The 14665-nt window shown below is 44.6% G+C and overlaps 1 protein-coding gene across 1 annotated transcript; it reads right to left on the bottom strand.

The window, feature by feature from the left end:
* Positions 1–11060: 11060 nt before the first annotated feature.
* LOC137373355 (uncharacterized) lies at positions 11061–12731 on the bottom strand. The gene has a single exon (XM_068038178.1). It carries the CDS (start codon positions 12729–12731, stop codon positions 11061–11063), a length of 1671 nt encoding a protein of 556 aa, XP_067894279.1.
* Between the last annotated feature and the right edge of the window lie 1934 nt (positions 12732–14665).

Genomic DNA, 14665 nt, shown 5'->3' with positions numbered 1-14665 from the left:
ATTCACTTTTGCTGAGACCAATCCAAAGTACCACAGCTCTCAGTAATCCACTTTGCTTTTCCTTAGTTTCCCAGATATCTTCTGAGGTGAGATTTCTTGTGGAATCCTGAGTCCAGCTGCTTTCAAACACCAACTGACTTTCTGTGAGCAAAACACAGAGATAAAAACACATGACCAAAAGGCCGCTCCCTGCATAATCTATCTCCATAGCACTGAGCTACATTTGACATATCCCAGATAGAAATCTAAGCTAATTAACTCCAACTCCAAAGCATCTCTTTAATTCTGCATACGGTTACAACCGGTCCAGTCAAAGCCCCCAATCAAAATATACAATTCTGATTGTAGTTGGAAAAACGCACTGTTAATTCAATCCCGTCCCTCCACAGATCACCTAACATATCATTTTAAACTTTCCAAATTAAAGAAAGACCCAGCCAAATTATACCACCTATTAACCCCCAAATGAGGCTAACCAAACTAGGTATCTTTAAATTAACAAATGAACTATTTAATCAGAAAAACTAAATTCTTAAACACTATGAAGATATAAAAAACATTTAAAATAGAAAAGATTAGAGTCCTTGCAAATTTAATTTGTTCTTAGTTAAAGTTATCAAGTCACTCAGTGAAACATTCTGCTTTCCCAAAAACTCATAACAATGGTATTGACTGTACCTTATTATACAAGAGACCTGGTTCTTTTAATTTCTTTGTAATTGGTGTTAGATTTAGATCTCAACAATAGAGTTACCAACTGCTATGATTCCAGATGTGAGAGCAATTAATATGATGCCAAACGCAGGACTCCAAATTAAATGTTATCCCAGAGATGAGTAGTTACTATGATTCCAAATGTGAGCCCTCCAAATTAGTCTGATTCTGATCCCAGACGCGAGACACCAAATTAAGGTATGATTCAAATCCATAAACCCAATTAATATGTGATTCAAATCTCGAGCGATCCCCCAATTAATATGTAATTCAAATCCCGGACGTGAAACGCAATTAATATGTTACAACTGACCACTCCACTCAAAGCCCCCAATCAAAATATACGATTCTGATTGTGGTGGGAGAAACGCACTGTTAATTCAATCCTGTCCCTCCACAGATCACCTAACATATCATTTTAAACTTTCCAAATTAAAGAAAGACCCAGCCAAATTGTACCACCTATTAACCCCTGATTGAGGCTAACCAAAGCAGGTGTCTTTAAATCAACAAATTAACTGTTTAATCAAACTAAATTCTTAAACACTATGAAGATATAAACAACATTTAAAATAGAAAAGATGAGTCCTTGCAAATTTACAGTCCAATGTTGCTTGAAGTCCTCATAGCCATGCGATGGGGAAAGAAGGTTCTTCCACGGTAGGACAGTCCATAGTCTAATTCCAGCAGTATGTGATGCTTTCTTTCATTCAGTTTAAATTATCAGAGATCTATGTTTTGGCTTGACTTTTTAGAATTTTGAGAGAGAATAATAATTAAACAGACAAAATTCTCTTCCTTCAGTTTAAATAGCTGAGAGCTCTTCTTTCAGGTGCCAACACCAGCTGTCTGTCTGTGTTCTCTGTTAGAACTGACTGTCTTCAACTAAAAAGCCAGTTCAAAATTGAATTGTAGCAAATGTATCACTTGATGCTCGGTCCAAGTGTCTGAATCCAAGGTAACAAGAATGCATCCTTTGAATTGCAATCTCCAACTGGCTGTATCCAATGGCAACCAAAAATGCATTTTCTCTAACTCCTGAGGTTTGCTGGTTCTTAAAGCAGTATGGCTCCTTTTCCAGCCTTAAAGCCACACCACATATTCCCCGGAGGAAAGAAAATACAGGACCATGACAATACCCACATGAATAATTTATACTATCAACAAAGACATGTACAAAGGGCAAATCTCTTCAGACTTACTGGCTTCAGATCCCCAACTAAACCAATCCACCTGCTGTTTTATGGCTTTCACCCCTCTAACTCTGTAAGTACACATGGAAAGATCTTGGGTGGTGCAGCATCCTTTGGAATTCTAAGAATTTCAATTACCTTACATCTAATCATTTAATTTCCCCAAAACTCAAAATGACCTCTAAAAATATGAAAATGAACAATGAACTGGATGATTGTAACTATCTCATCTTGTTAAACCCTATGAGCCTGGGATCTAGTCACAACACAGTCTGGGAATATTCTGGGAGATTCTTCCGCTAAACCCTCAGTTCCAGCAGCCTCAATTCACTTTTCTGAAACTACTGGAGATAACACTACCTTATCCTTGGCCAAGTCATTTCCTAGCAGAAAATCTACCCCTTCAATGGGCAACTAGGAATGACCCTATTGGTAACAGGACCAGTGACTAAGTCACGTTTTAAATTAACCCTATGTAAAGCAAAGGATAAATAGGTTCTAACTATCCCTTGGAATAGCATCTTTGCATTCAGCAAACTATCAGGGAAAAAATTCATGTCACCTGCCAACATCCGTGACTGTGTCGCCCCGTATCCGTAAGGAGGAAAATCGACGTGCATGCTTCATCAGACAACTGTGGGGATACCTCACCCTCCAACAAAAACCTTCTACAGTTCTCTTCAATCTGATTCACTCTATCCGTGAAAGTGGGAGAAACTACCTGTAGACATGAACGTCACCCACTAGGACAGTATCTTGTTTGTTTTTCCATTTCCAAAACTCAGTTTTCACATGTCCTTTCTTATGACAGAAATAGAATGCTGGTCTCCTCAAACCAAAATTTTTCTCCTGGTCTTCTCTTTTACTAACCTGAGGTGTGTCTGTCTTTTTACTTTTGTCATCTTTCTCATCTTTCATTGTCAAACCTATTATCTCTCCAACTTCTCTGGAAGTATCCAAACTGGGGCTTGTAACAATTGCTTTTGTGGGTCAGTCCTTAATCATCTGCCATTACTGTGGCATCCCTTATTTTACCAACTTTATCTTCTGCCAGGTGGGACCTTATTCCTGAAGGGACGCTGTTTTTGAATTCTTCCATTAGAATTACTTCCCTAAGGTTCTCAAAATCTTGTGCAATCTTCATCAATCTACACCACCTATCAAACACCATTTCCTTCTCCTTAGCAAATTCCATATATGTCTGGCCCTATTTCTTTTTTAAATTCCTAAAATTTTGTCTGTATGCCTCTGGTACCAACTCATAGGCACTGAAAACAGATGTCTTTACTCCGTCATAGTCTTGTGAGTGTTCGTCTGTAAAAGATGAATACACCTCTCTTCCCTGAATGCCCTCCATTGCTCCGTTACTGCTTTACCCTACAATCACCTTTTCCAAACTACTTATTATCAGCCTCTTCTTAAATCACTGAAATTAGCTCTTTCTGGTCTCTTTCTATCATTACTTTAAACGGAATCATGTTGTGGATGATCTCCTACTGTACCACACTCCACTTTCCCTACTTCATTTCCTAGAACCAGATCCAACACAGCTTCATTCCTTGTTGGAGACAGATTGATGGAAAAAGTTCTCCTGTGCACATATCAGAAATTCTTCCCCTTCCCTACCCTTAGCACTATGTTTTAATTAAATTTTACTTAAACTCATTGCTGACATAAAAACAGAAAATGCTCGAAACACTCGAGAGGGCAGACAGAGTCTGTGAGAGAGAAACAGAGTTTATAGGCAGAATTTTACCAGCCTCTGCGTGACGGGAATGGAGGTGGGCGGGAGTGGCAGTAAAATAATGGGGAGCTGTGTGGATTGGCTGCCCACTCCGAGGAGGCGGGCAGCCGATTTGCATAAAGACCCTGTTGAGGGCCATTTTAGGTGGCATTTTGCTGACAGCAGGGCTACCCCTCACCATTTGGAGAGGTCGCCAGCTGAATGGAGGCAGCCTCCCTGCTTCAGCCCAGGGGGCCCTCAGAGCCGGCCCAAATAGGGGGCCACATGGGCTGGGATGGCAGCCTCCGTGGCCCCAGTGATCCTCCCAGAGGGGTTTGTCCTTGAACTGGGGCCCTTGAATTTTTTATTTTTTATTTAACTTACCTGTCGTGCCCCAAGGTCTTCTTGGCTCAGCAGTACCCACCTCTCCTTCCGATTGGGTCGGCAGCATCGATTTATTGGATTCAATAAAACAAGGAGTTACAAGACCCGTCATCTTCAATTGGACAGTGAGACGGCAGGCGACCAATTAGGAGGCCGCCTGTGGTAAAATCGCTGCACAGGTTCTGCTCAGGATCCGCTTTTCGCACCAATGTCGAGTCATCCACCCGATCAGTAAAAGTAAGGCCAAAGTTTCAGGTTAATGACCTATCATCTGAACTTGTGGTGAATGGGGAGTGATTGGGCCTCTGTTCAAGGAAGAAGTGGAAAGTCTTCTTGGTGGGGGATGGAAGTGCAGAGGTATTGGATGTCCATGGTAAAAAAGCGATGGTTTGGGTCAGGGAAGCTGGTAACTGTTAAAATGGTGGAAGGCATTAGAAGAGTCATGGGTGTAGGCGAGAAGAGACTGGACAAGGAGCAAAAAATTGGGCAGGATTTTGTTCTGCCCTTGGAGTTGGGCATGGAGGTGGGGGCCAAATAAAATGACGGGGCCACCGTTCCGGCTGTCGCACGGGTACCAGTGCCAGGGAGGGGAAGGGCAAGGACAGCCTTCCTGCCCCAGGCCAATTGAGGCCCTTAAGGGGCCAATTGATGGCCACTTCAGAGCCTCTTCATGCCTCTGCCTCAATTTTATTGAAAGCAGAGGGGCCCACAGCCACGGGGAGACGCTGCCAGGTAAAGACTGGCGGCCCCTCCCCCCAACAGTGTTGAGGGGGCCCTCCATTGGGGGCAATCCATGACCCCCAGAGGGCTTCCCAGTGGCAATGTCTGCCCCCCACCCCGCGAAGACACCGCCACCCTCAATAACACCTACCGCCACGCTATCACCGGGGCCTGCCTAAATGGCCCCAGCAACCCTAACCCTACTTACCTCTCCGGGGTCTCCTCCTGTCTTCGGTACTCCAGGGCATCCTGAAGTACTGGCAGTGGCTACCACTCCCGGTGGCGCTGCCAGTACTTCAGGGCTGCCTGCTGTGAAATAGTAATGGGAGTCTGACGGAGGGCCGAGGTGGGGTCTCCCACACCTTCTGGCCCCCTGCTGGTGTCCCCTTTGCCGGAATAAATTCTAGCCCAAAGAGTTGAGACAGGAAGAAATCAGTTTGGTGGGCAAGAACAGGCTGAAACAGTCGGTCTACCAGGTCAGTCCTGTGTATGCCTCTTGGGATGGAGGTAGAAGTGGGCTGTTCAGAGTTGCGAGACTATGAGGTGGGAGGCCATGAAGGGAGGACCTCCAGAGGAGATGAGGTCAGTGACAGTCCTGAAAACAATAAGTTAATGACTGGTTGTTGGGCCATGGTAGGAGGAGGTGCCAGAGAGTTGGCATTTGGCCTCTGCTAGGTAGAGGTCGGTTCACCAAACAACAACAGCACCACCCCTATCAGCAGGTTTAATGCCAATATTAGGGTTGGACCTGAGAGAATGGAGTGCATAACATTCAGAGGAAGATAGGTTAGAGTGAGTGAGGGGAACAGAGAATTTGACGTGGCTAATGTTACGCTGAGAGTTCTTAATGAAAAGATCTGAGGAGAGTAAGAAGCCAGAGGGAGAGATCCAGGTGGAGGGAGAATTCTGAAGGCATGGTATGGAGGGAAGACTCCTGGCCACAGCAGTAGGTATGAAGGCGAAGGCGACTGAAGACAAAGCTCAGCATCGTGCCTGGCTCATTATTCATTGAGGTGAGGGCGTAAGGGGATGAAGCTGAGGCTTTTGCTGAAGACAGATTGTTTAGAGTCAGAGAGGGGAAGGTCAGAGGGGAGAATGAAAACACAGTAAGGAATGAGAACGAAAGAAGGAATGGGGTCTGAGGAAACTGAAGCCAAGAGAAATCCGGACAGGAGTCGGTATCCAAGAGTTGTTGAAAATTGCGATCCTTGGCACCTGAAAGGAAAAAAAAAGTTTTTTGTTAAAGCGCCGAATGACCAGGACAGCTTTGAGAGAGAGTGAGTCAGTGCTACTTAAGAGACAGTTCGAGAGTGCGCATGTGGTGGCGCATGGCTCTGAGAGTGGATCTTAGAATGTGGTGAGAGCAGTGGCTTGAGGAATGCTGAATATCTTGGAGATATCTGTGGTTGTGGGTGGATCCTAAACATGAAGGGTGGAATTTCAGTTGGAATCCATGTGGAATAAGTCAAAGCCGGAGATAATTGCTGAGGAAATAGATACCTGATCAAATGCAAGAAGGGAAACAAAAAGCAATGAAGAAAAACAAGGTAAAGGAGACAAAAGGAAATCCAGCCAATGAGAAGAGCAGAACTTCTTCAAGGTGAGCAGTCCAGGAAGAGATATGACAGTGAATTAAACACTAATACAGAAACGCAAAATACAGCGATGCTGGAAATCTTAAATAAAAACAGAAAATGCTGGAAATACCCAGCAGCTCAGGCAACATCTGATGAGAGAGAGAGAGAGAGAACGAGAGAGAGAGTTAACATTTCAGGTCCATGGCCTGAATACTTGGTAAACAGGAATACTAAGAACATATTCCTCGCCTTGTTTGAAACATGTTTCTGTTAAGGCAACCACGTCATAATCCCATGCAGTAATTTGTGCCTGCAGCTCACCAACCTTATTAGTTACACTGCAAACATTGACGTACATGCAACTTAATGTCCCTTTTAATCACTTTTGCTATTTTCCTCAGATTGGTCCCTGAATTTCTGGGATATTTCAAATGTTACTGCTTTTTATATCTTTGTCCACTAATCTCATTTCTGCTCCGTCTGCTTTTTTTTTTGGTTCCCTTTTCCCTGCCAAATTTATTTAAACCCTCCACAACAGTAGTTGTCCAGCAAGAACATTAGTCCCAGCTTTGTTCCATCCATCTTTTAGAGGTGCACCTTCCCCCAGAACTGGTCCCAATACCTCAAGAATCTGAAACCCTCCCTCCTGTACCACTTCTCCATCCGTGCATTTATCTGCAATATCTTCCCGTTCTATATTCACTGGCACATGGCGCTGGGAGTAATCCCGAGATTACTACATTTGAGGTCCTGTTGCAGGGACCAGTTTGAGGAAAAGAGCAAAAATGATAAAAAGGGCTATTAAGTTGCATGTACATCAATGTTTGTAGTGTCACTATTAAGGTTGGTGAGCTACAGGCACAAATTGCTACATGGGATTATGATGTGGTTTCATTAACAGAGACATGTCTCAAACAAGGCCAGTCTATTTCCTAGTTCCTTAACTCTACCTGAAAGGCCTCAGCACTTTTTCTGCCGATGTTGTTGCCTATAATATGGACCACGACTTCTGGCTGTCCCCCTTCACCACACCGAATGTCTTGAACCCGCTCAGTGATATCCTTTACCCTGACACAAGGGAGGCAACATATATCATTTGGAAATCATGTTTGCAGTTACAGAAACACCTGTCTACACCCCTGACTATTGAATTGCCTATGATTACTGCAATTGGAAGCCTGTGACCAGTGGTGTACCGCAGGGATCGGTGCTGGGACCCTTGCTGTTTGTAGTGTACATTAATGATTTAGATGTGAATATGGGAGGTATGATCAGTAAGTTCGCAGATGACACGAAAATTGGTGGTGTCGTAAATAGTGAGGGGGAAAGCCGTAGATTACAGAATGATATAGATGGGCTGGTAAGATGGGCAGAGCAGTGGCAAATGGAATTTAATCCTGAGAAGTGTGAGGTGATGTATTTTGGGAAGACTAACAAGGCAAGGGAATATACAATGGATGGTAGGCCCCTAGGAAGTACAGAAGGTCAGAGGGACCTTAGTCAGAGGGTATTTGTCCATAGATCACTGAAGGCAGCAGCAGCACAGGTAGATAAGGTGGTTAGGAAGGCATATGGGATTCTTGACTTTATTAGCCGAAGCTCCAGATGCGGTCTCACCAGAGTTTTGTACAGCTGCAGCATGACCTCGTGGCTCCGAAACTCGATCCCCCTACTAATAAAAGCTAACACACCATATGCCTTCTTAACAGCCCTATTAACCTGGGTAGCAACCTTCAGGGATTTATGCACCTGGACACCAAGATCTCTCTGTTCATCTACACTACCAAGAATCTTCCCATTAGCCCAGTACTCTGCATTCCTGTTACTCCTTCCAAAGTGAATCACCTCACACTTTTCCGCATTAAACTCCATTTGCCATCTCTCAGCCCAGCTCTGCAGCCTATCTATGTCCCTCTGTACCCTACAACATCCTTCGGCACTATCCACAACTCCACCGACCTTCGTGTCATCCACAAATTTACTAACCCACCCTTCTACACCCTCTTCCAGGTCATTTATAAAAATGACAAACAGCAGTGGCCCCAAAACAGAACCTTGCGGTACACCACTAGTAACTAAACTCCAGGATGAACATTTGCCATCAACCACCACCCTCTGTCTTCTTTCAGCTAGCCAATTTCTGATCCAAAGCTCTAAATCACCTTCAACCCCATACTTCCGTATTTTCTGCAATAGCCTACCGTGGGGAACCTTATCAAACGCCTTACTGAAATCCATATACACCACATCCACTGCTTTACCCTCATCCACCTGTTTGGTCACCTTCTCGAAAAACTCAATAAGGTTTGTGAGGCACGACCTACCCTTCACAAAACCGTGCTGACTATCGCTAATGAACTTATTCTTTTCAAGATGATTATAAATCCTATCTCTTATAACCTTTTCCAACATTTTACCCACAACCGAAGTAAGGCTCACAGGTCTATAATTACCAGGTCTATAATTAATTGATGTGAAAATTCAGCCATGAGCTAATTGAGTAGGGGAGCAGACTGGAAGGGCTGTAATGCCTATTACTGCTCTTATTTCTCATGTTCTTGTGTCATCTGCAAGCATTGAAACAATGCTCAGTACACCCAAGCCCAGGTCATTCATATATATATTGAAAAAGCAAAGGTCCCAACACAGACCCCTGGGGTACACAACTGTGTGCTTCTCTCCAATCTGAAAAACAACTGGTCACCACAGACTCTCAGTTTCCTATCCCTTAACCAATTTTGCATCCACAGTCATCCACTGCCACAGTCCCTTTAATCCCAATGACTTCAATTTTGCTAATAAAGCTATTATGTGCAGGGGTCGGCAATGTGTCCATAAATTGACACCAGCGTCTGTGGTAAAAATTTTGAAATCCGTGATAATTTTAAATATCTTGCTCCAAGCCTTTAAACTTATGTTTTAAAATGAAATAAAATTTTCAAACATTTAAAATTATCAGCAGTGAAAGTAATTACAAAGGATCATGGTGGGGGGTGGGGGGAGGAGAGGGAGAGAGGCAGGAGAGGGAGTGAGGAGGGAGAAAGAGTGGGGGGAGAGAGGGACAGAGGGAGAGGGAGAGGGAGAGAGAAAGGGGGAGAGAGGGAGAGAGAAGGGGGACAAGAGAAAGGGGGAGAGAGGCAGAGGGAGAGGGTGGGGGGGATTGGGGAGAGGGAAGGAACAAAGGGAGGGGAGGGGAGGGGGTGCTGGGGTTCTGTGACACAGGGAGAGAGAGAACACAGCAAGAGAGGGGGAGAGAGGGGGAAAACACAGAGGGGGAGAGGGGGGAGGGATACGGGGAGAGAGGGGGACACAGAGGGGAGAGGGGTGGAGCAAGAGAGAATGAGTTCAAGGTCACTCCTGACAGATGGACATCTGTCCCAATTCTCCTCATCACTATATCGAGTGTGTGGGCAGACATTGACTACTTGTGCAAGCAAAATCAATGCCAGCTATCTCACTAAATAGGGAGAAATGTATTTTAAATTGGATTGTGTTTGATGGCATTAGTTTGCCTGTACACTTTATATACAGATTAATTACCCCCATGTCCGAGTCTATAACTTTGTCAAATGTCTGTGTTGTAACATGTTGGTGCCTATCCCTGATTATGTGGTATTTTATCAAACGCCTTTTGTAAGTCAATGTATATAACATCAATCGTGCTACCTTCATCAACCCTTTCCCTTACTTCATCAAAGAACTCAGTTAGTCAAACATGACTTGTCTTTAACAAATCGATGCTGGCTTCAATCTATTAGCCCATACACACCCGAATTGCTGTTAAGCACCGAAATCAAGGGGAGACCGTCCAGCTCGGAGTGACTAAACGCCCAGTATAAAGGGGAAGAGTGTGTAGCCCAGAATGACTGTAGAAAGGAGACAATGGGGAGTCCGCAGTTATTGTTAATTACTGGTTTGAAGGGGAGGGGGCGAGGAAAGAGAAAATGCTTTGTTTAAACTTGAGATTTTTGATTGAATATAAACTGTTTTTGATTCAGTTGTCATGATAATAGAAAGTAACTGAAGTGTTAGACAATACCAAGACCTGGATCTTCGAAATAATTTTAAAGGGATAGTGGCCAACATGTGAAGTACAGGCAATCTTTACTGGTTTAAAATACAGGAGGAACGTTTAGAAAAGTGCTGAATACTTTAATCCACAGCCAATGTCTCTTAAGGTTGGGACGGAATAAGGAGGCGAATAATTACAGTTCTGGTTGAGGGCTTTGATTTTTGTTTGGTCAGATTAAATTGAGCAGGTCATATGATTTCGCGCGTTGGTAAAAGACTGTGAAACACTCACCAGTGGCTGCAGTACTGATCATCCATCCATCCGCACAGAGCAACATCAGGACACAGTCTCTCTCTCTTTCACACACACACACAGAGCACCGCCGGACAGCAGTGAAGAGGCAGTACTCGGCATCCTAGCTTTGCCAGAAGCATGGTTTTAATCCCAATGGGAGCCGGTTCCCACCTCCACTCACTTTACCTGCTCCTTTTCCTGGGTAAGTCAGCGGGCGCTGTAATTCGGCTTGTTCTGTGGGTCCGCCCGCTCGAGTGGGAGACTGTGCAGGGTTCGGCTCACACGGGTTTTGTGGTAGGGTCAACGCACCCGGAATGTGTGTCAGTGTTATGGGTTTTATTGTTGAGGTCAGTGTGATGTGGTTTTATGGCAGGTCAGATGGTACAGATTTCATTGTGGTTCAGAGTGGTATCGATACTATCTTAGGGTCAGAATGGTATGGATTATATGTTAGGAACAGAGTGTATAGATTTTTTGTTGGGGTCAGTGTAGAATGGGATTTTATGGTTGAGGTCAGGGTGGTTTGGGATTTTATGGTTGGGGTCAGGGTGGTTTGGGATTTTATGTTTGGGGTCAGGGTGGTTTGGGATTTTATGGTTGGGGTCAGGGTGGTTTGGGATTTTATGGTTGGGGTCAGGGTGGTTTGGGATTTTATGGTTGAGGTCAGGGTGGTTTGGGATTTTATGGTTGAGGTCAGGGTGGTTTGGGATTTTATGGTTGGGGTCAGGGTGGTTTGGGATTTTATGGTTGAGGTCAGGGTGGTTTGGGATTTTATGGTTGAGGTCAGGGTGGTTTGGGATTTTATGGTTGAGGTCAGGGTGGTTTGGGATTTTATGTTTGAGGTCAGGGTGGTTTGGGATTTTATGTTTGAGGTCAGGGTGGTTTGGGATTTTATGTTTGAGGTCAGGGTGGTTTGGGATTTTATGGTTGGGGTCAGGGTGGTTTGGGATTTTATGTTTGGGGTCAGGGTGGTTTGGGATTTTATGTTTGGGGTCAGGGTGGTTTGGGATTTTATGGTTGCGATCAGGGTGGTTTGGGATTTTATGGTTGAGGTCAGAGTGGTTTGGGATTTTATGGTTGGGGTCAGGGTGGTTTGGGATTTTATGTTTGGGGTCAGGGTGGTTTGGGATTTTATGGTTGGGGTCAGGGTGGTTTGGGATTTTATGGTTGGGGTCAGGGTGGTTTGGGATTTTATGGTTGAGGTCAGGGTGGTTTGGGATTTTATGGTTGAGGTCAGAGTGGTTTGGGATTTTATGGTTGGGGTCAGGGTGGTTTGGGATTTTATGGTTGAGGTCAGGGTGGTTTGGGATTTTATGGTTGGGGTCAGGGTGGTTTGGGATTTTATGGTTGGGGTCAGGGTGGTTTGGGATTTTATGGTTGCGGTCAGGGTGGTTTGGGATTTTATGGTTGGGGTCAGGGTGGTTTGGGATTTTATGTTTGGGGTCAGGGTGGTTTGGGATTTTATGGTTGGGGTCAGGGTGGTTTGGGATTTTATGGTTGGGGTCAGGGTGGTTTGGGATTTTATGGTTGAGGTCAGGGTGGTTTGGGATTTTATGGTTGGGGTCAGGGTGGTTTGGGATTTTATGGTTGGGGTCAGGGTGGTTTGGGATTTTATGGTTGCGGTCAGGGTGGTTTGGGATTTTATGGTTGAGGTCAGGGTGGTTTGGGATTTTATGTTTGGGGTCAGGGTGGTTTGGGATTTTATGTTTGGGGTCATGGTGGTTTGGGATTTTATGGTTGCGGTCATGGTGGTTTGGGATTTTATGGTTGCGGTCAGGGTGGTTTGGGATTTTATGTTTGGGGTCAGGGTGGTTTGGGATTTTATGGTTGAGGTCAGGGTGGTTTGGGATTTTATGTTTGGGGTCAGGGTGGTTTGGGATTTTATGGTTGAGGTCAGGGTGGTTTGGGATTTTATGGTTGGGGTCAGGGTGGTTTGGGATTTTATGTTTGGGGTCAGGGTGGTTTGGGATTTTATGGTTGGGGTCAGGGTGGTTTGGGATTTTAGAGTCCGTGTGTTGGAAATAATGTGTCGTGACAGAGAAAGAGTCGATGTTAATTTTGATAGAGACATGATAAGTGTAGTATGTACAACATGGTTTGGCAGCATTAAGCATATGTTGTAGCCGGGACAGTGTGAGAAGGCACCCGTTATCTGGTCTGAGTGGACAGTGCGGTAGAATTGGTACGGCAGGGTCTGTGTACCATGGGCTTCAGAGCCGTGCGAGGTGAGTGTGACAATAGGTCCTAGGCAAGTTAACAGAACGGCAGCCGCAGAATAGAATTTCTGTCACGCTGTTCAGTTTCAGAATCAGGCGCAGAATAATTGCAGCCTTAGTGGAGGTTGCAGCTCAAGAAATGAAATGAAAGCACGAACTGGGAGCTGAGCCACACTCATTTAAACAGGTGAAATGTTCTTTCGTGTATTGGAGTGGGAATGCATCGAGTGCGCATCTGAATGTGGAGCGAGAGGTTTTCTCATGGTAGGGACAATTGCCTTTTGATTAAGAACTTCCTCTTCAGAAGCTTTATTGTTTAATTAGCAATCATTTCCCCTCTCGCCCTTGTTTTCTGTGCGTTGGCTCTTTTACAGTGAGTAGTTGAGTCATACAGATCATCAAGTGCCCATCTACAATCCCTAGAGTCTGTTCTGAGATGCCTTACCTCTCCCAGGGCAACATTCGAGGCTTTTGATCCCTCTTCAGACACCCACCCCACCCGCCTAAAATGTTGAGGCCGGATAGGGGCAGACATAAGCTCCGGTGCGATGGCCCTCATGGTGGAAGAGCCAGCCAACACTTCCCGACAGGACTGCTAAGAGAATGTTGGACACTTGGTGAGCTATAAGAAGGACACAAGAGCCAACAGATTGGAAAGGGATTTTTTAAAAGCCTTTATGTTGTTACCGTTTTATTTTAAAACTCTGGTTCCAGCTCTCAAAGCTTGTTTACCAAAAGTGTTGTTATGGAGAAAGGAATTTCTCAATGAAGGCACTTTAAGGTCACATGCTCTCCAAGAATGGCAAATCTTTATTTCCCCCTCTCCCTTGTTTATAAATGCACTGTAAATTGCAAGCAAAATATATCATTGCATCACCTACCTATCACAACAATAATAACTTGCATTTATCTAGTACCTTTAAGGATTTTATGTAAAACGATCCAAGGTGCTGTTATCAGACAAAATTTGGCATGGAGCCACATAAGTCGATGCGAGGGCAGGGGACCAAAAGCTTGGTCAAAGAGGTAGGTTTTGAGGAGTGTCTTAAGGGAGGAATGTGAAGTGCAGAAGAGAAGCCATCTAGGGAGGGAATTTCAGAGCACAGGGCTTGCACAGCTGAAGGCACAGCCACCAATGGTGAAGTGAAGGGAGTTGTAGATGAACATCATCATGGTGCCCAGTTCACTTCCAGCTCAGCCACTTTAGTGCCCAAAAAAGTATCACAAACACTTCATTAATGAAATGAGCACAGAAAACATCAAAATGCAAAGTGGGTTCTGATGAAGGGTCATTCTTTGCTTTAACTGCTAGATTTTGTGCTTCCAGCAAGGATCTTTGGCCACAGGGAGTGTGGGTCAGTAACATTACTGTAACTTCAATTCTCCTACTCGCGATCCATGCTTGGAATTTCCTTGGAGAGGAGAAGGCTGAGAGGTGATATGCTAGAGGTATTCAAAATCATGAGGGGTCTGGACAGAGTAGACAGAAACTGTTCCTACTCATGAAAGGATCAAGAACAAGAGGGCACAGATTTACAGCATTTGTTAAGAGAAGCAAAAGTGACAAGAGAAAAAACTCTTTCATGCAGCGAGTGGTTAAGGTCTGGAATGCACTGCCTGAGAGTGTGGTGGAGGCAGGTTCAATTGAAGCATTCAAAGGGGAATTAGACTGTTATATGAAAAGGAAGAATGTGCAGAGGTACGGGGAGAAGGCAGGGGAATGGAAGTGAGGGAATTGCTCTTTCGGAGAGCTGGTGCAGACACGATGGGCTGAATGGCCTCCTTCTGCACTGTACCAATTCTCTGATTCTGTGATTGTGAATTAGTTCTAC

The sequence above is a fragment of the Heterodontus francisci genome, chromosome 9, assembly GCF_036365525.1.
Source record: "Heterodontus francisci isolate sHetFra1 chromosome 9, sHetFra1.hap1, whole genome shotgun sequence".
Taxonomy (NCBI): Eukaryota; Metazoa; Chordata; class Chondrichthyes; order Heterodontiformes; family Heterodontidae; genus Heterodontus; species Heterodontus francisci.
This window is presented reverse-complemented; position numbering and strand designations above follow the sequence as displayed.

Excerpts from the sequence above, each read along its gene's own strand:
- LOC137373355 (XM_068038178.1), bottom strand. The coding sequence starts at position 12,731 with ATGCTTAATGCTGCCAAACCATGTTGTACATACTACACTTATCATGTC.